Source organism: Suncus etruscus, chromosome 15 (assembly GCF_024139225.1).
Source record: "Suncus etruscus isolate mSunEtr1 chromosome 15, mSunEtr1.pri.cur, whole genome shotgun sequence".
Taxonomy (NCBI): Eukaryota; Metazoa; Chordata; class Mammalia; order Eulipotyphla; family Soricidae; genus Suncus; species Suncus etruscus.
The window spans coordinates 12,660,497-12,687,150 of NC_064862.1; the positions used below are offsets into that span (position 1 = coordinate 12,660,497).

Sequence of the window (26,654 nt, forward strand, 5' to 3'; positions counted from 1 at the left end):
CTATGTAGCATTTTAGTAGTTTAGAGTTGTTTAGAATAACAGAAATGACTCAACATTTGTAAATACAAGAGTGTTTATTTGTAACAGTGGATCCTTACGTGATGGAAGGGCTTAGAAAATTTGACCTTCTCCATTCCCAGTCACAAATTTAATTTGAAACTAGATTTTAATTCCCAATTCATGTGTCCAGGTCCTGAGTGACAATCAGCCTACATTCCCTATTGGTGGAATCCAGAATTTGGCCCAGGTATCAGTGGCCCAGGACAGTTTTACTCCATTATTCAAGGGTCCTTTATAGTTATATTTTTTCAAGAAGATATAGATAGAGTAGCCCTGTGTGTTCCGATTGGCAGTTATATGAGTATATGCTTTATGGAAGTCTTTGCACTCCAAATTATAAATTATTCTTGTCCCCCAGCCCAAACTCTTAAGCACTTACTAGATAAGATTATTTATTAGATAAAATATTGACTTTATATATAGCATGACTTAATTCACTTTTTAGGGACCTAAGTCTGTCAAAGAAATGGTCTTTGGAGTTTGTGCCTTTCACTATGTTTTAGACTCCAGATTTTAAGTGATGGAGAACAAAGTATGTAAGCCACATGCTCTCAACCCTGCAGGATCCCAACCTGACTGTGGTGTGTGTGTGTATCACATATTTTTAAGAAACCCAACTATTTGAAAATAGAAAAAGAAAGGAAATAGAAAGCACCTTCTTAACAACTGGGCATCACTTGGAATCAGAATGTGAGGGAGGAACTAGCATTGGAGAGGCAGGGGTCATCAAGAAGTGCCCTGACTTAGGACTTGAATTCCTTTTCTTGCAGGCCCCCAAAGGCTCGTAATTGGGCCTGGAAAGAAACTCTGTAGGGAAGCTGGAGTTCCCCAAAATGTCTAGCAAGGGTGGCTTTGGTGTGTGTGTGTGTGTGTGTGTGTGTGTGTGTGTGTGTGTGTGTGTGTGTGTGTGTGTGTGTGTGTGTGTGTGTAAAACTTGAAAGGCAAGAGGGAGTTCCCCGAAATCTCTAACACCCTGTGGGGTGCAAGGGCGACTTTGGGATGTGTGTGTATATGTGTGTAAAACTTGGAAGAGAAGAGGGAGTTGCCCCAAAATCTCTAGCACCCTGCGGGCTGGCCTGCAAGAGTGGCTCTGGTGTGTGTGTGTGTGTGTGTGTGTGTGTGTGTGTGTGTGTGTGTGTGTGTGTGTGTGTGTCTGTCTGTCTGTCTGTCTGTCTGTGTGTCTGTCTGTGTGTCTGTCTGTGTGTCTGTGTCTGTCTGTGTGTGTGCGTGTGCGTGCCTGCTCGCGCGCCGGCCTCCGAGCTCTGCCCCCGCATCCCACCCCCGGGTGCACCCCACTTTTGCTCCTTCCCCGCCCTCCCCGTGACCCCTGACCCGGCCGATCCGCACCGAGGCATGACAGGCATCCGCTGGGCTGCGGCCGGCCGGCCGAGCGGGCAGGGCGCGGGCGAGGGCGCGGGCCGGGCCGGGGGCGCGCGGAGAGGCGCCCGCGAGTGCTAGAGCGAGCGGCCCGATGAGCGGAGTCGCGGGGCGGCCGCGTGATCGAGCGCCCGGCCCGGCGCGGAGCCATGGGCCAGACGTCGGTGTCCGCGCTGTCCCCGCAGCCCGGCAGCGGTGAGTTCGGGTCCGGCCCCGGGTCCGAGGGCGCGGGGCGGGGGCCGCGGGGACCCCCCGGGACGGCTCCCCCAACTCGCTGGGCGCTGCTGCCTGGACCCGCCGAGCTCCCCGGGGAGGAGGAGAAACCCGAGAGGTCGCCCCCCCAAATTCTCTTGGTCGGGCAGAAGTGGAATTTCTTTTGGGGTCCGGCCCAATTGGAACTTTAAAGGCGCAGGCTCCGCTTTTGGATTTCTTTTTCTTCTTGTGCATGCCTGCACTCTTGCATTCCCGGCTTTGCAAAAAAAAATTAAAAAGGGCCCAAGTGAAGCCAGCTGCAAAATGCCAGTGGGGTTTCCCGTCTATTTCCCCTGTAAATAGAAATAAAATAGAAATAAACCCTTCCCGACTGGCTAGCTCAAAATCTTCTTTCCAGCTTGTCCACTGATGGATAGGTTTTCTTGGTTTGTTTGTTTTGGGAGAAGCAATGCCACTGCCTGCCCCACCTCTAGCAGAACCCCACTGCTTAGTTAGAACAGACATAACTTAACACTCCTCTACCACCCACCCCCCAAAATGCACAGTTTCGAATCTTATCTTTCTTTGCTTTATGACAGGCACAGAAGTTGGACTGTTTGGGAGACATAACTCAGGAGTTCAGTGAGGGTTCATAAAAGTTGGTTGGATGGCAACCTATGTAACGTTTCTGGGTTGCAGTGTCTTGTTATAAAAGTTTCTTTTTCTCTCTCCACCATTTTCTTTACAAATAAAATGCTTGGGAAATGGGATAGGGAGAAGGAAGACAGGTTTCCTTTAATTTTTTTTTTTTTTTGTATTAGTATACGGATAAATAGCTTAGGCAACATTGCTTGTGAGTGGGCAAGGAAAAATATTTGAAGGTTATTGTTTTGATTTCTTTTTAATTCAACAATGAAACAAAAAGCTCCCAGGAGCCATTTACGTTATTCCTTGAGATATTTGTCCCAACTCTTAAGTGGCATAAACATCAACAGGATCTTGCATCAAAGGAAGTGACAGCACACTTGAAGGATTTTCAGTCAGCTGCGTGATATCACGAACCTACATAGAGTCCCATCATCCCAGCTGCCTCCCCACACATGGGTTTGTTCAGACTGCAGATTTGAACTCCCTGAGACAGCAGAGCTTTTCTAAGACGTAGGTGTAGGCCCAAGGAGAAAGAATTCTGCGAAGGAGAATGATATAAGCACCTCAAAAAAGACCCACCTCACCTTACTGTTCAGGAAAAGGCTGTACAGTGTCTGGAACAGAGACTTTATATGAGCTTTGCGGCATTTTGGAGTTTTTTCAGCATGTGCAAAGGAGATGTCGATTCTTTGGTCTTGCTTTAAAACAGCGTGATTTCTTTTATTTCTGCTCAGTTATGCTTTCAAGTTAAATTGAAACTGAACCATGACTTCAAGAATATAGAATAGTTCTCTGAGTTGAATTTTTCCTCACAGAAAATAGTGCCAGAGTTCATCTTAAGAATTTTGCTTTTATAAAAAGCAAAGAATATTATATGGATGGTGATGATTAAGAACAGAGTAAAACTCATTTTTGTTTGTTTGTTTGTTTTGTTTTTGTTGTGGGCCATACCCGTTGACGCTCACGGGTTACTCCTGGCTATGCACTCAGAAGTCGCTCCTGGATTGGGGTGACCATATGGGATGCTGGGGGATCTAACCGTGGTCTCTCTGTCCTAGGCTAGGGCTTGCAGGACAGATGCCTTACCTCTAGCACCACTGCTCTGGCCCTCAGAGTAGAACTCTTAAAATGGGGCGATCTTTTTTTTTAATACTTTTTTTATTTAAACACCTTGATTACAATCATGATTGTGATTGGGTTTCAGTCATGTAAAGAAGGCCCCCCATCACCAGTGCAACATTCTCATCACCAATGATTTGGGAAAATGGGGCCATCTTAGCTCTTGCTTACTACAGCAAAACAAACAAACAAACAAACCAAAAACAAAAACAAAAACCTAGAGAGTTTGTATGGCCTTAAAAAGTAATCAGGATGGGATATAAATTGGTGATGAGGCACTTGCCTTGCCCGAGTTTGATCCCTGTCAACACACACACACACACACACACACACACACACACACACTCCATAGAACTTTGTAGTTTACAAATACAAAAGTATTTTGAACAACTTACACTGGATCATAAATGATATTTCAGAGAAATAACTTATGAAGTGGTAATTTATTTTAATCTGTTGGTTTTAAGTTTAGTTGTTTAAAGAGCATTGTGTTTAATCTAGACATCATAGTAGATTTTTGAATTTTGCCTTGTAGTTTAAAGCAAGATCATGGCTATGACATAATTTTTGATATTCTAACAGAAGAACTATTTTTTCATGAGATCTAATGGATTCTCTAAGTCTGTTACTGTTAATTGACATTTTTTCAGTTTACCAGACTCTCAGATTATCAATGAATACAAAATCCCAAATAGCACATTTGGCTGTCATAGCTAAGTTTTATGTTGATATTCATTTCTGGATTTGGGGTTGTCAGACCCTGTATTTTCCATGACTTTTCTTTTCTTGTTGGTTGACTAGCTCTGACTTTATGAATGGCGTGAAGATCTTTGTTCTATTTGATCTGACCATTGGCTAGTTAACTGCTTAAGTCTAGATTAGTTGCTAAGTATATACAGGTTTATTGACATTTACTTCACCATAAAATTTACTCATCAAAAGTGTACAGTTTATTTCTGCAAAAGTGTATTTACAGCTTTGTAAAATGAACAATCTCAAGTTTTAGATTTCTCAACCCTTTACCCTTATATAGCTCACAGACTTACATCAGATTTGCTTTTCCTGAGTATTTCATCTTGTGGCTGGCATTCTTTATTGAGCATACTGATTCAAGGGACATCCATGTTGTAACATGCATCAGTACTTTAGTGACAGATAAGATTCCATGAAATAAATATACATTTCACTCATTCATTCATGCAATTGATGGACATTTCATCTTCTTCCACTTTTTGACTCTGCATAATGTTGCTATCAATTTGATGTACAAGTTTTCAGTAAACATAAGATTTTATTTTGGGGGGGATATCTAGGAGTGGAATTATTGGGTTGTTCTGTAACTGTGTTTATGTATGGTTTAAGGAATTTCCAGTTTTCCAAAGCTTTCCAGGTATGCACCATTTTATATTTCTATTAGGTGTGTGTGTGTGTGTTTCAATTTCTCCACATCTTCCAATCACTTATTATCTTACTGACTCAGTAATCCTGTTGAGTATGAAGATATAGTTCACTATGGTTTTTATGTATTTCACTACTTACTATGGCCATCTTTTCACATGTATACTGGACATTTGGTTATCTTCTTTGGATAAGTGTCTATCCAGATCCAGTTTTTTTTTTTTTTGTTGTTGTTGTTGTTTCTCGGGCCACTCCTGTTTGATGCTCAGGGGTTACTCCTGGCTAAGCGCTCAGAAATTGCCCCTGGCTTGGGGGGACCACGTGGGACACTGGGGGATCGAACCCCGGTCCTTCCTTGGCTAGTGCTTGCAAGGCAGACACCTTACCTCTAGCGCCACCTCGCCGACCCCTCCAGATCCAGTTTTAATCATATAGTTTGACTTTCTGTTGCTGGATATAAGTTCTTTACCAAATATATGATTTGTAAACATTTCCCCCTTTTTTCTGTTTAAGTGTCTCAGTAGTATACTTTTCAAATCAGAATTGTAAATGCTTGATTATAATTGCTCTTCATTATCTTCTTTAGTTTGCATCTCTCTGCTATATCTAAAAAGCAGTCCAATGTCAAATAAAAGAGTAATGTTTATGTTTTCTACTAAGAATTTGATACTTTTAGCTGTTTTTAAACTTTTGTGTGTGGGGAGGATTTATAGCCCAGAGTGCGCACGCACACACACACACACACACACACACACACACACACACACACACACACAGCTCTACTGCTGACATATCCCTGACTCTATAGTTTAAGTATGATATAATATTACCATTTATTTCCTTTATATGTAGAGACCTAATTGTCTAGCACTGTTAGCTGAAAAATGACTCATTCCCTATTGAATTGCCTTATTGCCCTGATAAAGAATCAAGTGACTATATATGTAAAGATTTATTGTTTAACTTACAATTTTGTCCCATTGATCTCTGTATCTATTATCAGACCAGTGTCATATTCTACAGATTATTGTTGTATGTAGTCAATTTTGAAACAGATAAGTTAGAAGTTAGAGTCTTCCAACTTTGTTCATATTTTTCAAGATTTGTTTGGTGATTTTGGTTCGCTGGTATTTTCCATATAAATTTTACAGTGTCAGTTTCTGAGTTGTGTGTGTGTGTGTGTGTGTGTGTGTGTGTGTGTGTGTGTGTGTGTGTGTGTTGCATTGAAAGGCTAATTGTTTAACTTGCAGACCAATTTGCAAAATAGATGTTTTTATATTAATACTGTACCCTGATAATTTGCTTATCTCAGTTTTTTAGTCCCATTGGTTTTTAAGTGGATTACTTAGGATTTATTTTAGAAAATCATATTTTGTATAACATCCATAGGAAAGATCATAGGCAAATAAAATTAATTTTACTTCTTCTTTTCCAATCTGAATGCATTTTATTTCTGTTCCTATTTTAACTGAACTCCCTCAGTAAGCAGGATAAGTTAACATAAGAGTGGCAAGAGAGAACATTTTTCAGCTTGTTCCTCATCTAAGGGAGAAAGAAATCTTTCCCTTCTATGTTATGTGGAATTTTCATAGGTGTTCTTTATCACAAATTTTCCCTCTCTTATAAATTTATGAATGTGTCTAGCATGCGAAGTGTTAGTTTTATTTTTTAAAGATGTTTGGGACACTGTTTAGTTGATTGTATGACATTTAATAATTTCAGGTATTAAACCAACCTTGCATTCATTTTTTATTAATTTCTATTATCAGATATTAAACCAACCTTGCTTTGCATTTTGGGTCACACACACCGAGCAGCACATAGGGACTCTTCTAGTTCAGTGGTGCTTGGAGACACATTTTGTTGCCAGGAATTAAACTGGGATTCTGTCTGCAAAGCTCAGCCTCTTGAGCTATTGGTGCCCAGTAGACATTGAGGTCTCTTCCTGGAAATTTTTGACCAAGCCTGGATGAAAAGAGCCTGAGGGCACAATTCTGCTTTGACCCTGTGGTGCTATGGTTTCCCAGGCCTTAGGAGTCTCCAGGAACTGTTTCTCGAAATGTTTAGAGGACGTTGTTAAGATTGAACCAGATCAGCCACATGCATGAAAGATGTCTTGACTGCTCCCTCTCCAGCACCAATATCATACTTTATTTTAGAGAAAATAATTTTATATTTTATGTTTATATTTTTCTATGGTTTCTGGTGTGTGTGAATCTGTGTGTGTTGTGTGTTTGCTTAATTGCATCACCCCGACTAGTGTTGTAGTGAACAACCTTATCTAACTATCTTTAACTCACATAGTAGTAAAGTTTTTAGCAATAGGAAGTGCTGGGTCAAAGGATTTGTGTATATTATTTTGATATACTTTTAAAAATATTCTCAAAGAGGTTCTATCTTTATCTGATTGTTGGATGTGGACTGCTATCTCTGAACTCTTTGACCAGCACTGCAGTATCAATTTTTCTTAGAGCAGTGGTTGAAAGGTTGAGATCCAGTGACCTGGAGATTTTGTCTTTAGCACTGAGCTTACAAAGTGAGGACTGTGAGGGACCTTTGGGACACTGGAAATAGGTACTGGAAATAGGCAGTGGATATGTGGCATTGGAATGATGTATACATGAAAAGTATAATGAACAGTATTGTAAATCAGGTCCCATCAATGAAGATGGTATCCAAAAAGAACAAGCTTGAAAACCACTGGTTTTCTTTGTGATTATTAGGCGTTAGTCTGTTGTAGACATTGAAAGCTACTATTGAAACCATGTGGTGCTTTATGAGAAGAAAGTGCACCTTCTGGGAGAGGCTAGCCTGCAGGCAGATAGCAAGGATTCACATTCCTCCAGATCTGCCCTGAGCCCTCTGCACAAAAGCCTGAGACCATGAAATTGAACATAATCATTTTAAATATATATAAACTATATGTATTTTATATATAAATATATCATATATAATTTAAATATATATAAATATACAATCACTTTAAATATATACATAATATATTATGCACATATATTATGCACATATATTATGCACACATATACATATATATATCTGGGGCAGGAGAAATAGCACAGCAGTAGGGCATTTGCCTTGCATGCAGCCAATCCAGGACAGACTGTGGTTCGAATCTCAGCGTCCCAAATGGTCCCCCAAGCCTCCCAGGAGCTATTTCTGAGCACAGAGCCAGGACTAATCCCTGGGTGTCGCCTGGTGTGACCCAAACAAACAAAAAAATAAAAATTTATATACATTTATTGATAAGTAATATTTCATTTTGTTTATGAGTATTATTTGCTGGAGTTACTCAAGTCTATTATTGGCTCAGGAGTGAGCTCTATTGGTGTTGGGGATTAAGTGGGGGTTTCTATGTTGAATCAGGAGTGGTCCCCTGTAAGGCTTGTACTGTCTCTCAGGTCCCTCATTTTGGTTATTAGGAAAAATAGGATGTGTGTTTTTTTCTTCTCTGAGTTACCTGTTGTTCGCCTTTCTTTATTCCAGGTTTTTCTCTTCTGACAGCTGTGTATATTCAGAATAAGCCTTATGTCTGTCACATAGCTTACATATTTTTTTGCTGTCTTTCCTTCTTAAATTTGTTTTTTTCATGCAAAATTTTATAAAGTTTTATGGAGTCACATCTACCAATCCTTTTCAGATGAGGGACATGCCCATGCTTTGCATTTAAGAGACACAAATTTGATCACAAGCACTGGGTGACCCCCAAACACCCTCCATAGTAATGGACTTTGAGTACTCATGGGGGGAGAAGCTGTCCCCTCTTTATCTTCGCCTTGTTCCCCCCCCCCACAAAATAACAATGAAAAAGAGGACTTCCTTTACTGTATTCACAAATACTTGATCTTTATTTTTTTTATTATTTGGTTTTTGGGCCATACCCGGTGGCGCTCAGGGGTTACTCCTGGCTATGCGCTCAGAAATCAATCACTCCTGGCTTGGGGGACCAGATGGGATGCCGGGGGATTGAACTGAAGTCCATCCTAGGCTAGCGTGGGCAAGACAGATGCCTTACCGCTTGCGCCATCGCTCCAGCCCTGATCTTTATATTTTGATTAATTTCATTATGGCTTAAAGGGAGAGATTTAATGATACTACATTTTTAAATTTCTCTGTAACTGAAAAACATCTATAAGCAAATTGGGAAGGAAATTATAAAATTGATAGTATAATACCTTCATTGTGTATAGAAAATGACTAATGTTTTAACATGGCAAGATCTCTTCAAAATCAAAATAAATGGAAAGAAATGAGAATAGGGCTGACAGAAAAGTAAATAACAGAGACTTTCCTTTCTCTCCCCTTTCAGAATACCTGATGACTATAATTGTGAACTCAGTTCGGATAGGATCCATTGAAAATGTCTGTCTAATTTTTATAAATCCATATAGGCAATTACTATCCTCATTTTATATATGAGGAAACCTAAACACAGGAGTTAAGTAATCTGCCCACATTACTAAACCACAGTAATATTAAGTAAAACAAAGAAGCGTGTGTGAAATAAAATTTAAGCAATTAACTGGGGTGAGGGAGAGAAGGAGGGATGTTATTTCTCTATGATTTTTAGCAAAGACTTAAAAGAATGATTCATCTTGCAGTAATGTAAATTTGTTTATTCTATCAAGATTCAGTTTTGTAGTACAAAACAAACAAGCAGAAAACCAAAGCAAAACAAAACAAAACAAAAAAACAAAAAACCTTGAAATGTACTTGCACTCAGGCCAGGCAGTTCTTCTAGATATGCAAAGGGTAAAAAAAAAATATTGCTCACTGGAGCAATATTTATCAAAGTCCCAGAGTGGAAATAACTTAATCGTCAAACAACAGGAGATTGGTTGCTTTAATTGGGATCTAGCCATGTAATACAAAAGGCATTTGAAAATGATATGAAAATATTTTTGAAGGGTCACTTTCAAGATAAATAATAAATTGTAAAAAGATAGGCTTCAAATGAGTGTGATTCCATTTAAAAAATATGTGCTTAAGGTAAAAATCTCTCTGGGCACGGAGAGGAGTGGAAATCCATTGATGCTGGATGTGTGTCTGTCAAGGCCTTTGCAATGTCAGAGCTTCCATCTGCAGGACACCCAGACCTCAGTGCTTGTAGCTTTCTTTTTATTTTTTTTGTTTTTGTTTCTTTCCTGGGGGGGAGGGGTTGGGATCACACCCGGCAGCACTCCAGGGTTACTCCTGGCTCTATGCTCAGAAATTGCTCCTGGCAGGCTCGGGGGACCATATGGGATGCCGGGAACCACCGACCTTCTGTATGCAAGGCAAACGCCTTACCTCCATGCTATCTCTCCGGCCCTGCTTATAGATTTCTGAGCTGCTCCATCACTGCATTAGCTTCTGGCTGCCATGAAATCAGACACCGCTTTCAACATTGGTGGATCTCAGTGGTAATTTCCGGTTTTGCTTTGCTTGTCTGGGGGGTTCGTGGTGTTAGAGGGGGTAGGGATCACTTCTGGCCGTGTTCAGGAATTAGACCAGGGCCACTTGCATGCAAAGCATGCACACCAGCCCTTTGAGCTCTCTCTCTAGCCCTTAATGACAGTTTTTAGACCTTTTTCTTTTTAACTGAATGAATATAAAAGAAATTCTTTTTTACTAGAGTAACATTGCATTATAATATTATGTAAGTTTAAGGTACATGGGCATAAATCACCTATTTTTTCCTTCCTGTGAATTCAAGATGGAACAAACCTGCAAGAAAATAGGTGTTCACAGAGCTAGCCACTTTTTAGGATTATTTTCTCCTTAGTAGGCATGATTATAATGCTGATGATTGGAAGGGGCTAAGAAGTGAACACAAGTATGGACTTCAGATATTTTCCTTTAGCTCAGAACGCCTCCGGTCTGGTCAGTGTCTAATACCCAAATATTTTTAGCTTAAATACATTTTATCTTCAGCAAATGGATGGAGACAACCCGACTTCTCCTTTTGCCTACTTCAAGCAGAAGAGGAGATAAGCCACCTGGATTGTCGATCCTATAATTAAGCCTCTTCTATTTGAATAAAGGAAGAGTTCCAACATGTTTCTTGTTGTGGGAGACTTTGTGTATTAGCGTAGCTGCTAGTTTTTATCCCTGGGAGAGAAGAATCACATGTAGTGAGACTTCAACTTATGTTAAAGAGGAAGTTGAATGAAATAGCCTTAACGGGACCGAAGAGATAGCATGGAGGTAAGGCGTTTGCCTTTCATGCAGAAGGATGGTAGTTCGAATCCCGGCATCCCATATGGTCCCCTGTGCCTGCCAGGGGCTATTTCTGAACCTAGAGCCAGGAGTAACCCCTGAGTACTGCCGGGTGTGACCCAAAACCAAAAAAAAAAAAAAGAAAAGAAATAGTCTTAACATTGTTGGTGTTATTATTCCATCTAAAAAGAGAACAGAAATCCAAACACCAATTAGCTCTTCTTTTCTACAATAGAGCACGCAAATAACAGTATTTTGGGAGGAGAGGAATACTGGGCATTGAACTCAGGACCTCACACACACAGCAACCAGCAGTCCTCTATTACTGAGCCACTCCCACAGTTCCCAACCAGCATTAGCTCTTTTAAGTTTGGTTTAATCGTTACCATTTATATTTGTAAACTACTTTTGCGTATTCATTTCAAAGCCCAGGATGTTTTCATTCTTCTAAATCTTGTGGCAGGTTGAACATTCCAACCCTAACTCTAAGGAAATTTTGGTGGACCAAGTTGTATATTACTTAAGAATATCCTGGAAAGCTGAGTTGGGATGTGGTTGGTAGGTATTTCTGCACATCAGCTTATTTTGTGAGAGTATTTAAGAGAAAAAAGAAGAGGGTGGCCTCATCCATTAAATGGTTCCTGAACTGAAGAAATATTTCAGAAGGTGCCATTCTGGTTGGTGGAGGAAAGTTGAGGGAGATCAAAAAGGCCTACACAGCCTCTTTGTGAGGGTCAAGGGGGCAAATGGAGAGCTACTGGGGGTCGTGCAGACTTTATTGTTCAGTGGTTACATCATCTACCAATTCCACCAGTTAGGTGTAACCCTTCCCCCAACACCCTTTTCCCTAAATTTTCTATTGAGATTTTAATACCACCTGGATGATCAGACCCGCACACATCTGGGCTGGAGCGGGCTGTTTGAAATCAAGAGGAAAAAGCCTAGCTGGGAGGAGACAAGAGGAGAAGCAGCAAAAGGGAGAGAGAGAGAGAGAGAGAGAGAGAGAGAGAGAGAGAGAGAGAGAGAGAGAGAGAGAGAGAGAGAGAGAGAGAGAGAGAGAGAGAGAGAGAGAGAGAGAGAGAGAGAGAGAGAGAGAGAGAGAGAGAGAGAGAGAGAGAGAGAGAGAGAGAGAGAGAGAGAGAGAGAGAGGCAGCTAAAAGCTTAGTAGAGAAAAGCACATGTGAGGAAAAGTGCCTGGTGGAAAAGCCATGGAATAAAAGCAAGCTGACTCCAAGCTGACTCCAATGAAATTCTAACTGGCTGCTTGTGAATTATTTCTCCGTCATTACCCTGCGTCTTCAGACTTGCCGGACAAAGGGACTAGACATGCTGTGCTGGGCGAGGACTCAACCAACATGTGGATTTCTATATAATTTTAGTTGTAATAAACAGTTAGGAATTGAAAGGTCCTACTCTTTACTCTCTATCTCTCCCCAGTGACCTCCAACCACTTCTTGCCCTGTTCTCCTTCTACCATACTTTACACTAGTCACACAGACCTTAATCGCTCATGTCAACTCAGTCTTGTTAACCATGGTTACCTTCCAACCTGCTGAACTTTTTGGTTTTGTTTGCTGGCTAAGGAGCCTCCGGAATATACCCACTCTTCGCCCATTTCTTAATGTTTGAAGATCTTGCCTTCTGTTTTAAGGCTTTTAACACATTCCTTATCCATTTAAGCCCATCTTGGACAAATCTGTGCAGTCTTTGCTCCATTCCTTTTGGGACATTCCCTCTTGGCTTCTACCTGCTGCCCAGATGATGCTTTGGGATCCATCTTTCATCCCAGAGTGTCTTCCACTTTCTTCTTGTATTGAGTCCAGATTGCTGGGTCTCAGGCCTTAATATTATTATTTTTTCTTATTTCTTTATTTCCACAGGGCATTCAAATAGCTTCTTGAAAAGCTCATGGGTTTAATGTTTGTCCTGTTGTATTCCATCTCTCTCTACTCTCTTGGTGTCTAACTTGAGTCACTGACAATTCATCGTGATTAACATTTTTTCCTTTATGGAGAAAACAGGCCTATTTTTTTTCTCCTTGGCAAATGGCTTTTAATGAATTTTCAAAGACATTCGTGAATGATTGTCACACAGAAACTCAACTTTGACCTGCTTTTGTTGTTTGGCTCTAAAAATACATTAACATTTTAAAGTTTTATAGCTGAATAGGCTAATTTAAAAAAGTGCTTGTACAGGGCTGAAGAGAGACCTCCCTGAGCTTAGTGTGTGCTTTGAATGCAGGTGGTCCTGCATTCCTGCACTTTGTACTTCTCTGAGTACCCCCAGAGTGACATCTCCACTCCAGTCTTCCCCACCTTTACTTTTGCACAGAGTCAGGAGGCACTATTTTTGTGTGGTTCAAAAAAATCACAAAAGTTAACCCTGATTTTAACCCTTCCACCAATGTCCTTTTACCTAAGCTTTCTTTTGAGATGTTAATCCCACCTGGATGATCAGACCCTTCCTCATCATAATGGGATGGGGAGGACTGTTTGAAATAGAGAATAAAAAAAGTCTGGCTGGGGGAAGGTGAGAAGCAGAAAAAGGACAGGAAAAAAGATATGGCTTAGGAGCACAGGCCAGGGAGAGCTCAGCAAAGAAAGCAGATGGCAGAGAAAAAGCTGTGAGGAATAAAGTGAGCTGACTCCAACAAATACCTTAACTGATGGCTTGAGAATTATTTGTCTGCCTTTGCCCTTCATCTTCAGACCCGCTTGCTGAAGGGGCTAGATGAGGCTCCATGCCGGGGGAAGGACTCATCCAACATGTGGATCTTTATATATTTTATATTATTAATCAATACCAAATAATAAGATGCTAGCAAAAATTATATTTATGGTTATGTTTAGAATATTTTTGGAGTCAATTTCTGTTACTTTGGTTTTGGTTTTGGTTTTCATTTTGGCCATACCTGCCAATGCTTCGGACTTAATCCTGAAGGCTCTGTGCTCTGGGATCACACCAGTAGGGTTTGGGGGATTACTTGTGGTGCCAGGAACAAACCTGGTTTGCTGAATGCAAGACAAGCACCCTCCTCTCTCTCCTGTGGCTTTTGCCCCAAGGCTATGTTCAGTTTTAAGGTGTGCTATTTTTACTAATACTGGCCCTGACAAAATCCTCATTAACTCAGACTGAAAATTGATTATTACCTAGATTGGTCCAATTCTGTTACTCACTAGTATGGTTGGTTAAAAAATAATTATTTCAAGAATCTATGTTCTTAACAATATTACTCATTTCTGGAGCCAGAGTTAGTACAGCAGTTAGGGTGTTCACCTTGTACACAGCCTACCTGAGTTCAATCCTTTGCATCCCATATTGTCCCCTGAACATCACCAGGAATGATCTCACATGCAAAGCCAGGAATAAGCCCTGAGCACTGCAGGGTGTGACCCCAAAACAACAAACAAACAAAAACACTGAGGACTATATTCTGGAGAAGATCTGTTTTTGTTTTGGGGCCACCCTGGGAGATACTCAGGGTTACTCCTGGCTCTGCACTCTAGAATTATTTATGATGGTTCTTAGGTAAACATAGGATGCAGGGAAAATGAAACTGGGTCGGCTGTGTATAAGGTAGACACCCAGTCTACTGCCTGCTGGACTCTCTCAGGCTCAGCAGTACATGATTTATATATCATATAAAATATATAATATATATACATTTTGGTTTTTGGGCCACACTCAATGGCGTTCAGAGGTTACTCAAGGCTCTGGCAGGCTCCTGGGGACCTTATGGGGTGCCAGGAATAGAACCTGGGTTGCTCTATTAATCCGGGTGCTATCAGTCCGGCTCCCAGCACGTGATTTTTATTGTTGCTATTTTGAGGCCATACCATTGGTGCTCAGAACTTACTCCTGACTGCACTCATGGATCCCTCCTGGCAGAACTATGGGGATAAGGGCATATGGGATGCCAGAGATTGAACTCAGGTCAACAGTTCTCAAAACAAATGCTGTATTCTCTGTATTATTTTCTCTGGACCCTTTGAGGCCTGTGTTCTTGAACAATGTAATCAAAGTCTTTTGGGAAAGGTCTCACTATGTGGATTTTTCATAAGCATTCTAGAATATTCTGTTTTCCATATTATATATATTTTACCACAATTAAAAGATTTTTTTAAATTAAAGTAAGGTAATGAGTCTACAGTCATGTTGACATTTATGATCTTAGTGTATACAGTTACCTCACCTCACCATCACTAAATGCCCATCATGGCTTTTCACCCTTGTATCATTCCAGTCCTCCCACTCACCCCCTAATCTGATGTTTTCCGTTGTTATTCCACTTCCCAGAGTTTGTTATTTTGGGGGCCAGTGGGATAGGTGTAAGGTTTGTATTATACTTGGTAGTTCTCTGGGGCTAGTTCTGGCCCTGCCCTCAGGAATGACTCCAAAGCAATGTCAGGAGAACATATTTGGTGCCAGGGATTTGAACTTGGTCAGGGGGCTGCAAAGCATACCCCTTAACCCCTGTACTGTTTCTCTGGTCCTCAGAAGGAAATACTCATCCATCCTCTGGAATTTCAGTAAACAGTACTGATAGGAAGGAGCCTCATGAATATTTCCATTCATTAATAATTAGCATCTTCTCTTGATTTGAGGTAGGAGTTGTAAAAGGCCAGTTCAATACATCTGATGTTCCCTACACAGTGTCTCAGTGAATTTCCTCGTAAATAGACTTTCCTCACCAGCAAGCAAGCATTCCCAGTGTCAAATGCAATTTTAGCGAAATCTCACTGCCTGTAAAATATTTGCTCTGAAGTATTTTTTTAATATTAAAAGGTGTGAAATAACTCACTTTCCACAGTAGCCTGATTTGCACTGTAAGGAAAAGACATTATTTACGAAAGGGCAGTTACTGGTGAAGGGAAGGACATATGTAGCACATGACCCAACATTGGGCCTCTTAGAAAGAACTCTGTACTTCATCTGAGGTTGCTTCATGCTGCTTCCTCACCTCACAGAGGAACCCAAGTGAGAGACCAGGGGTGCTAGAGGAAATGAAATGTTGAACAATGTGAGGGAGCAGTGGTGAGGAAGAACATGTACTTCTAAAGAGGAGGCAGAGCTCTTTCCTCCTTTGTGGGCAACAAATTCAGAGCACTCTAAAAAGGGAAGCAATCATTTAATTAACAATTCCTTTCATGTCTTCCTTTTGGGAAATGCTGAGCGTTTTTATTTTCACCTTTGTTTGTACTAACTCGGGGTCCTACTTATTTGCAGGAATGTAGGGAGGACATCCAGTCTCCAATGGGGGTGGGTGACAGGGGCTTTAAAAGCCTTTTTTTCTAAGGAATTTCTCAGTCTTCAAGGCCACTGCTGTTTGAGGGTGTTCTGTAAAGGACCTGCTGTGCATGGCCTTCTCCCTTGCTTCCAGGAGGAAAATGTTGGACTAGAGCTCCCAGCCTTGGACTGAGAAGGGTTGGTGCATGACTGTTATTCCCAGTTCTGTGTTTTTTAAGGTTCCTCCATCTGTAGTTAACTTGTACTGACCTGCCAGCTGTCTGTGAAGGAGCAGAGTGAGAATGGAAACTTGGAATGAGCCAGAACGAGTTAAACTGAGCTCATGTTGAATGTTCCTTTGGGCCCAGTGGAGCAGTGTTTCATTTTCCTAAAGTCTTCTAAAACAGAATTGTATACATATGTGCGCAACTAACGTTCTGTTGCTTGGAAAAAACTTGGCTGCCAGTTTTCTAAAGAAAACATAAAGAGTAAAATTAAACTTGGGATTTATTTGAGAAGAATCTAGAATTGTACATTTGAAAAAAGAGGAAAAACAAAAACTCAACCCTGAATCCTCTTCAGTCATCTAACCACAGAATGACAGAAACACCTCATTTGTCACACAACGATGTTTTAATGGAAAAACCCATTATAAAGTAATCAGAGCAGAAGTTACTAAAGGACCTTTCTGTCCCCTCTTTTTTGGGGTGTGGGTGGTTGAAAGTTGGTGACTTTTCTGTTGTGTGTTCGACTCTTTTGCTGTGTGTTCCATGTTGGAATCAATGGTTTTAAAACAGGTAACTGTTGTGTTGCTTAGTGAACTATCACACATGGGGAGACTTCAGTCATAGGCATAAATATCCTCACAGTTCTGGGGTCCTAGATCCTCAGATGTAGAATGTGGATGTCTGAGATGAGGTAAGGACATGGCTGTGTCTGTGTGAGCCCAGATTTGATCACTGGCACAACGAAGACAACAGCAGAGTCCAGGATCTAAGTGTGGTAGATTTAAATTCCCATTCCCTAGTTAGTTGGCTGTGACTTCTCCCCGTAGCTCATAGATCTTCCCTCTCTGCACATGCATCTGAGTTCATATCTTATCATTTCTATTTTTTTCAGAACATTTTGTCTTCAGTTTCCCCAGCAGAATTGGGGCCCACTAGACCTATATCTAGGGAGTATATCAGAGGCCATGTGGTACTGGGTATTGAACTCCAAGCCCTTTGCAGACTGAACCTGCACTCCAGCCTTGTTGTTATCTCCTGACGGCCAAACTTCATCACTTCATAAGATATCCTCATAAGATATGAAGATAATGCTTCAACCAGAAACCAGTCATATTGGAGTCAGGCCCACCTATATGACTTCAATTTTACATTACTCTTTTTGCAAAGAGACTGTGGGAAGTTTGAGGCTGTTTTCCCTAGCATGCTCTGGATGATCCAGAGGCTACTCCTGGTAATTCTCAGATATTTGAGCCTGATGGTTGAGTACTAGGGCCTGAGGATGGGTGCTTGGTACCATCAGTGATCTCCATGGCAACATCTCATGCTTGGGGTCCATGTGCCATGGATTGAATCTGGGATCTAGAAACACTTGCATGTACTTCCATACTATGTCTCCTACCAACCAAGTACCTTCTTGAGAAGCTTTATGTTCAAAGCTGTCATATGTGAGGTTAGAATCCATCATCTTTTTGCCTCTATCCTGTCACTACCAGTACTACTCCTATTTGACAGGCAAAACTGGAGTTAGAGGACACATTGGAGTTGACTTTCAGCAAAGAGAATAAACAAATCTTACTGGTCAATGACCCTTGAGAAGCAAAGTTTGGAGGGGCTGGGAGATAGTGGTTAGAAGCACATACCTAGCACATGCCTGATTGGGTTTGATCCCCTGCACCACTTGGTCCCTTAAGCATTGCCAGGTACAAAACCGGAGGCCCTGGAGCACTAACAGATATGGCCCTGGAGGTCCTCCATTACCACTGGGTATTGTATATTTGGCCCTTATTTTGAACTGCAGGCCCTGTTGACCCAAGAATCACCAGTGGGGGCCTCCAGACTTTCTGAATACTTCCCCCCACCAAGTATGAAAGACTATGTAAGGTGTGATTAGAAAATGATCTTTTTAAATATGTTTTTGCCATTATTTCTGTGTAAGAAACCACCAGTGAGAGTGGTGCACCCACTAACCCTAGTTCCATACCCAATACCACATAACCTGATTTCCTGAACATGGGTAACAGGAATATGCCCCCAAGCAACACCAGGTGTGGCCCAATACTTCTCTCCCCAACCCAAAACAATAACAGCCAGTATCTTATCCTCAGAGCACTGAATTGCTTTTAATGTTTAGAGAGAAAAATGACCAAGTTTCTCAATATGATAAGGAACAATATATGTGCTACTTCTCTGGTTGGATAATCTTTTGTGAGATCTTTGACTTTGAAAACGTGAGGACATTTATTTAGTAAAAGTTTTGATTCCTACTGTTTTTTTCTATATAACTTTTCTTCTGAAGACAAGTTATTTATATTATACCCTTTTCTCAAAAAAGTATATATGTGTGTATATATACTTTTTTCATGTTTAAAATTTTTTTCTTTACCCTTCCTCTGGATGCCTTGATACTCTCAGATGATTGTGTTTGCTATCCAGCAGAGTTACCTAACTTTTTACAAAGAACTGCTAAAATAAGGGGTTGGGATAGGGATGCTAAAGAAAGCTAGTGTTTAAACACCTGTCAAAGAAAAGCCAGAACAAGAATGTTGCCGGAAAATTCAAGCACCCTTTGAGCCGGCCTGGCAGTTCACAGTTGATTCACGTGTGACTAAAAGACATTTGTGTTATTCTGTGGCACATTGAAAAATACCAAACAGGCTTTCAGTAATGGCTCCCTAATGCTTGTCAGATTTCACAGGAGGCTTTATTGGGATGGACAATTTGTATATAGACTTGTTCATTTTGTCAAGACATAATGATAGTTCTTCCAAAACACTCCTATAACCTTGAGATTAGAAATCTCTTCATTTAAACTGAACAAGTCCCTCCAGTCAGTTAGGTACCTGAACAAGCATTGGTGTCACAGAATATAGCAATCCTAGATACTCTCCTAAAAGGATTTAAAATGTCCAGTAAACTCAGAAACTTGATTTGATAGGCATTTTTGGAGCCAGGAACTTCCTTAGACAAGTCAAATCTAAAGATACACAAAATGTTCTTCTAAAAGCTGTATTCAAGATTCAGTTTTGGGGACCCAGATCTAAATTAAATAATGATGGGATAGGAACTAAGGAGTAGGCAGGAACTTTGAGCCAAGCCTCCACACCCTACAGTGACCTTGAAGTATTTTTTATGTTTTTGCAAAAAAAAAAAAAAAAAAAAAAAGCACTTTTCAGATGAGAAACTGCTGAACACTCAATCTAAGGAAAGTTCCAAGTTACAGAATGTTGATGCTCTTCCAAGCAACGATATTTCCCTAGGATCCAAGACCTTGATTATTCCAGCCTCAAAATTCTGTCATCCTGGGGCCGGAGAGATAGCATGGAGGTAAGGCGTTTGCCTCTCATGCAGGAGGTCATCGGTTCGAATCCCGGCGTCCCATATATGGTCCTCCCGTGCCTGCCAGGAGCAATTTCTGAGCCTGGAGCCAGGAATAACCCCTGAGCACTGCCGGGTGTGACCCAAAAACCACAAAAAAAAAAAATAAATAAAAAAAAAAAATTCTGTCATCCTGAAGCCTGACAATGAAGTTGTATTCTAGACAATGAAGGCAGCTGATAAGATTCAATTAGGCCTTGTTTTTCGTTTTGCAGTGCTAATCCAATCTTATCTTCTTGCTGGGATTAGTCCAGTCCTAGGAGCAAAGAAAAGTAATACAAAGTTAAATGTGAAGACTGTTAGAAGCTAACAAGCCAGGGGTGCAGGAGAGATAATGATTATCTCCTTGGATAATGATTTTAAGAATCCTCTAGGAAGTCTGTGTTGGAATAAAGGGTGCCCTTTGCTGTAAAGCTTTGGAGGTTAATAGATTCTTGAAAGCAAACATTTTTTTCCTCTTTAGATGTTGACATTAGGCATATTTGGAAACAGGAGTAAAATGCAACTTCCTGTGTGCGGCAGCTATAGCAACATATACGATGCAGGCTTTAAAAAAATAGTCAACAGTCATTAAGAGCCTAACTCAATATAAGACGGTCTTTTAATTATTTAATGCAGTTTGATTTACAGAGTTATTCACGGTTGAGTTTTATTTTTAATAATATCTTTATTTAAACACCTTGATTACAAACAGGATTGTAGTTGGGTTTCAATCATAAAAAGAACAACCCCCTTCACCAATGCAACCTTCCCACCACTAATGCCCCCCCCCTTTCCTCCTCAAGCATTATACTTCTCTCACTCATTAACATGATCAAGGTAGCTGTTAGTGTAGTTTATTTTTCTGCACTCCCCACATTTTGTATCATGAGCCAGTCCTTCTGGCCCTCATCTCTGGGAATTATTACAATAATGTCTTTTATTTTTCTTAAAACCCATAGATCAGTGAGATTATTCTGTGTGTGTGTCTCTCTCTCCTTTTGGTTTATTTCAGCATAATGGTTTCTATGTACATCCATGTATAGGAAAATTTCATGACTTCATCTTTCCTGATGGCTGTATAATATTCCTTTGTGTATATGTACCACAGTTTCTTTAGCCATTCCTCTGTTGAAGAGCATCTTAGTTGTTTCCAGAGTCTGGCTATTGTAAAGAGTGGTGCAATGAATATAGATGCGAGGAAAGGATTTTTCTATTGTATTTTTGTGTTCCTAGGGTATATCCCTAGGAGTGGTATAGTTGGGTCATATGGGAGCTCAAATTCCAGTTTTTTGAAGAATCTCCATACAACTCAGTTTTAGAATACAGTATTTCAGCACCAATTCCACACCAGTGTCCATTTTCCTCCATGTTTCCAGAATCCATTCCATACCTCCCTCCTACCCCCACCCCCGGCTTTCCATCTTAACAGGCACTTTTTAAGTTTGATGTTAAAGGTTGGGTTTCATGATTTCATTGTTGTTGACTTCGTGGTTTTGATATTTAGTTCTATCCTTCCTTAATGCTCTCAATGCACCTGGGTCCTCTTGACTGCTCACCATAATTTCACATCTATCTTTCTCTTCCACTCTATTTCTTCATTTATCCCCCTATACTCTGAGGCCAGGAGTGTTCTAGGAAAATCCCCATTTAAACCACTGCATTACTTCATGTAGTTATTCTAAAAAAAAAACACATATATGTGATAGCATCCTGTATTTAGCCTTCTGGCTTACTTCATTTGTCATAATTTTCAGTTTTATCCATGTTGCTGCAGATTGCATGATCACATAATTCCTTATGGCTATATAGTATTTCATTGTATATATGTACCACATCTTCATGATTCACTGATCTGCTGTTGGGCATCTCGGTTGATTCTAGCTCTTAGCTTATTGTCCTGAGTGATGTGATGTACAGTGGTGTTCATATGTCCTTTTGAATAAATATTTTTCATTAGAGCCCCGAAATTTGATATCCAGTTAGTTGCTTCACTGAGTAGTGAGTCTTTTGAATAAAAGTTATTTTAATTTGCACTTTAAGAAATGGTAATACGGGGCCGGGCAGTGGCACTAGAGGTAAGGTGTCTGCCTTGCCAACGCTAGCCTAGGATGGACCGTGGTTTGATCCCCCGGTGTCCCATATGGTCCCCCAAGCCAGGAGTGACTTCTGAGTGCATAGCCAGGAGTAACCCCTGAGTGTCACCGGGTGTGGCCCAAAAACCAAAAAAAAAAAAAAAAAAAAAAAAAAGAAATGGTAATACTATTTTCTAATAAGGGGTCATTTCTCGTGGTACTTTGTAGGCTCTGTGATGCCCAGGATTGAACTAAGGGCTTCATGCAAGGCTTGTAGTCTATCACCAGAGACATCAACTCTCTTTCAAATTTCTATTTGACAAACCATAGAAACAGTCCCTAAAAGTAATTTTTTTTTTTGGCTGTGTAAAAAAATAATTAATTGCACATTTTACCAGCTGGTGGGAAATCTTGCCAAATCCATTTCTAGCTGGTCTTTTGCGTTATTGAAGGTGAAGTTCACCTTGTTTTTTTCCTTCCCTTAGTCCAGGACATTGCTGCTTATGGATCTTGATTCCCCTAGAGGGTGAATTGGTCTCTCAGCAGCTTCCAGCAATCGTCTTGAGACCAGTTGAAGAACCAGGTGGCTCTGCAACAGTCTATTTTGTTGCGGGAGGGGGTGATTTTGTTTTCCTGGAGAACCTAGAGTAGACCATGAAAATAGCTCTCAGGGAACTTTTACTACTCTAGTGGTTCTCAATTAGAAACCCTTTTCTTTCTGTTATTTCACAGCTCACAGCTCCATGGTCCCCTCCAAACCTTTTCACACTCCCAACTTGGATAAGATGGAAGTGAAAGCAGTAGTGCCAGGTGTTGACCTTTATGTGTCTGTCTTTACAAACTTTAGCAGTCTGGTGGGAAACTGAATTATTCCATTGTGTGGGTGAGAAAGAGCTTTGAAAGGTGGAATGATTCACCCAAGTTTACCATCTAGGAAATAGAAGAGCAGATCATTAAATTCAATTTTCTGGCTGGGATGCCCATGCTTTTCCTCTAGAATACTTAATATAGGTCTATGTTTATGCTTAAAATGACATTATTCTTTTTTTAAAAGCATACACAGAGTGTTGTTAGGGTGCCAACTAAGCTAAAAAAAAAACAAAAATATCAGTCATCTCTTCACTTACATTTACTTCCTTCAGACACAGATATAACAGGCGGTAATCTATTCTTCATTGGAAGGAAAGTTGGTGTTTTCTGCTTAGATTGGAATAAAAAACTCGCTGCCGGTTGCCAGTCTTAAAATATTATTTCCTAGTAATTGAGCATTTTACATTATTTGACAGACACTACATGACTGTATAAAAAGGACTTTGTCATCCCACCAATTTCTAATGTGTTTAAAAGTGGATTAAAAAAACCTTAATGAATCAATACATACCTCACCATCCATAATGAATATTTGACAGAACTGTATTTTAAGTTTAAAATACATTTTACCCATTACTTTTCAAAGAGATATTCAAATTTTACATGTAATGATTACACAGTGGGGAAGAAAAATTAAACAATGTATTTTTGGATTCAGTTCCAATTTATGATTCCTAGTTTCTCTACCCCAAATTGCCTTTCTGACTTGCCATTTAGGATAAAGACTAAATTGAAGACTCCTGTGTGTTTAGGGTATTTAGAAAAGAAAGACACTCCATTGTGGTTTGTGTATGGAAGGCTAGATCTTGGGGGGGAAATGTAATTTTCACCACACATCACTGTGTGAAAATCAAAAGTTCTTAAAAGATTATTTCACACATCAATTCTTCCCACTGTTTTTGCAGTTATTTGTCTTTAATGGATTGTGTTTGTTCACCTGAAAAAATGGTCAGTAGTGTGGGTGCCATGCTTATGAGTGTTAATCATCCTTTCTGCTGGCGCTGCTATCTTCTCCATTTCGAACTTTAGTGTTTGTTATATTATCTTTCAAAATATTTGGAATTCTACAGGAAGGCACTGCTGGAAACAGTTTCCTCTGTGTGAAAAATCTAAAGACTTTCTCAAATAAATCACAGCCTTGTTAAGGCCAAGCCTTGTGTCCTATTGCCAAACGTTTGTCTGTGACTTAGCTATTCAGTTTGTAAATATTTATGAAGTACCTCTGTAACTTAGGTGCAGGTTGGAGGGGGCCATTGTGAGGAATAAAACACCTTGGGCTGTGCCCTTATGTTGATCTAATAGGGAGGTGTTAACTTTTTCTCATGGACTTGCTCCTTGAAGACAGTACAAGTCATATTTAAAAATAATTTTTTGGACGACTTCTGGAAAAGTTAGGGAATGACAGCTTAGTTGTTTCTGAAGTTCAGTTGTGGGTTTTGTGTTTTAGTCTGCATGCTGACACACCATCAGCATTCCTTCAAGCTGAAAGATTTAAAGAACAAGTTGTGTCAGGGAAGAATTGTAGAATAAGCTGATTGGCTTGATGGTGCCCTGACAGCATAGGAAGAGACATCCTGTGTTCTGCCCGAGTCTCTTGGCAGGAAAACATCTCATTCTGTGGAATGCTTGTTTCACACATGTCATCTTCCAGGAGGAAACCAAAATAGAACAACTTGTAAGTGGGATATCCTAATGATGTTATTGGAGATTTGGAGTTGAAATAATCTACTGGCATCATTACCATAAAATTATTGGGGGATAGCATTCCCTCCTGTACCCCAAACCCCTTGTCCCTCTGCTTTCTCCCTCTCATTATGTGAACAATAAAGAAAAGTTCATTCTTTTGAGTGACTTAAATGGCTGCTTTGAACCATTTAAGTTAATTTGAACAAGCTATTCCCATCTTGTAAGTCACACTATGAAAGTAGGCTACACCTTTACAACCCTCATTTACTCAGGAAGTGATTTCTCCCTGAATTTTCACTCAGAACTGGAGGCCAGGCTGTTTGGTGGATGCTTGCCACAAAGCTAATTGTGGAGCCCTTGGAGCCACCCATGTCTCCAGAGCACTCCCTGTAAGCTGCTTTTTCATGTTGGAATAGATGCATTGCCAGCATATTGCTTGTTTTTATATACCTCATAAGAGCTGAGTCCATCTTTGCTTTCCGGTCTACCTGCAGTACATTCTCTGGTTGAGAGTAGTTGCTCACTGACTGTTTCTGGGGGAAGCCATTTTCTTTCATTCTTGCTGTCAGTATGTCAGTGCCTATCCTAATCACCTTGACAGTGTTATATTCATTCTCATGTGACATTATGCCATTCTCTCAGTTGTTCTCTCTGTCTCTTTGCAGTATTATCTCCTTTTCTGGTCACTTTATCATATTTATATAAAGAGTTCAGAGTCTCAGTCTCCCCTCAAGTATCACTATTATTTGTTCATGTCTTTGGTTTCGGGCCTAGACCCTGCTGTGCTTGGGGCTTCAGCTGTAAAGGAATGTATAAGCCCTTCAGGGTTTACTTCAGCTGGTGCTCAGAGGATTATATAATGTTTAGGGGCTCGAACCAGGGTCAGCTGCTTGCAAGGATAGTGCCCTGCTCACCAGTCTAAGGCTCCAAGTCCCAATGTTATCTTGAAGGAAATCAATCCCCAAGTGGCTTTTTGATTCTTTTTAGGATCTGTAATCTCCCCCCTTTCCTCCAGGCTCGCTCTTCTCAGCCCATCAACTTGTTTGAGCAACACCCACTATTGAGGCAAGGGAATGCCTTTCTTTGATGATTGGGTGGGTGTGGGGGGCATCGATCCTGGATTCTTTATTGCTCAAAGCCAACTGTCTCTTAACTGTAATTATTTTCTAAGACATTAACTCTGACTCTCCACTGCCTCTTTAGTTTGGAGGCCTCTCCTAAATAACTTCAACGTGGCCTTGCCGCTAGCATGCCAATAATGTATTTCTGACTGACTGCTGGAAATCTTCCCCTAAATGTTCTGCCAATACCTAAGTTCCTGGTGCCTGAAAGGCAGCCATAGGTCGTTTCTTCCCAGTCTTCTGCTTCTCTTGACATCCTGCCATCTCCCTGGAGAGAAGCCGACCATGGCATGACTTCTTCAGCTAGTTTCTCAGCCTCCTCACTTCTTCCTCCTCAATGTCCCTTGGACTCATTCATCATTTCTAATCCACTTTCACTACTCCTGTCCAAGTCTAGAAGCCTGGATTATTGCAGCCACCTCCTCAGCAGGATGACAAGGATATAAATCTGGATGCCTTGGGGACCCCTTTGGACTAATTGACATAAATCCTCTTCCTCGAATCCGGTTTTCCATTGTCTAAACTTACAGCTTGGGTCTCCCAGATTCCTGTGTTCCATTGTCAAAGAACAAGAGGTTTCCGTTTAGCCTTAGAGGATATGGTCTAGAATATAACATGCAGCCATTCTCTTCACAGATTTCCATCCTTGGGAACTTGGTGTGACTGCCAGTAGACTGCTGGACCACAGACAGGGTTAGCAACCTTATATGTAGACTCTCGGAGTTCAGATTTATCTACCAGCCATTTGACCTAAAGATTTTAGGGCAGATTTAACAATGTCATTTGAAGAATACTCCTGTTCCCGTCATTGCCTCAAAGGAATTTTTCATCCTTTGGTCTGATGCAGAACTGAGTCACTTTAAAGTTATGAGATGTTCTTGGATTTTATTGTATAATTGACAGATAAGTATTGCCAGCTTCTCCACACAAGTTTTAGCACATGTGCACATTCAGCATAAAGCAAGCAAGGCACTAGTCTAATAAGGTGGCAATTTCTCTCAGTTAGTACTTGATCCCACAGAAATGTGTCATGTTCTCTTCCTTTTTACAAATCCAACACATGTGTCACACTGTGTCTTTTCTGGCTT

The 26,654-nt window shown here is 40.6% G+C and overlaps 1 protein-coding gene across 1 annotated transcript in view; it reads left to right on the top strand.

Annotated features, from left to right (window-relative positions):
* Positions 1-1,540: 1,540 nt before the first annotated feature.
* PHACTR2 (phosphatase and actin regulator 2) overlaps positions 1,541-26,654 on the top strand; it is a 135,806-nt gene continuing 110,692 nt past the window's right edge. Inside the window, exon 1 of the mRNA XM_049789389.1 lies at positions 1,541-1,632. Within this exon, the coding sequence (XP_049645346.1) occupies positions 1,587-1,632 (46 nt within the window). The 5' untranslated portion in view covers positions 1,541-1,586. The remainder of the gene's footprint in view (positions 1,633-26,654) is intronic.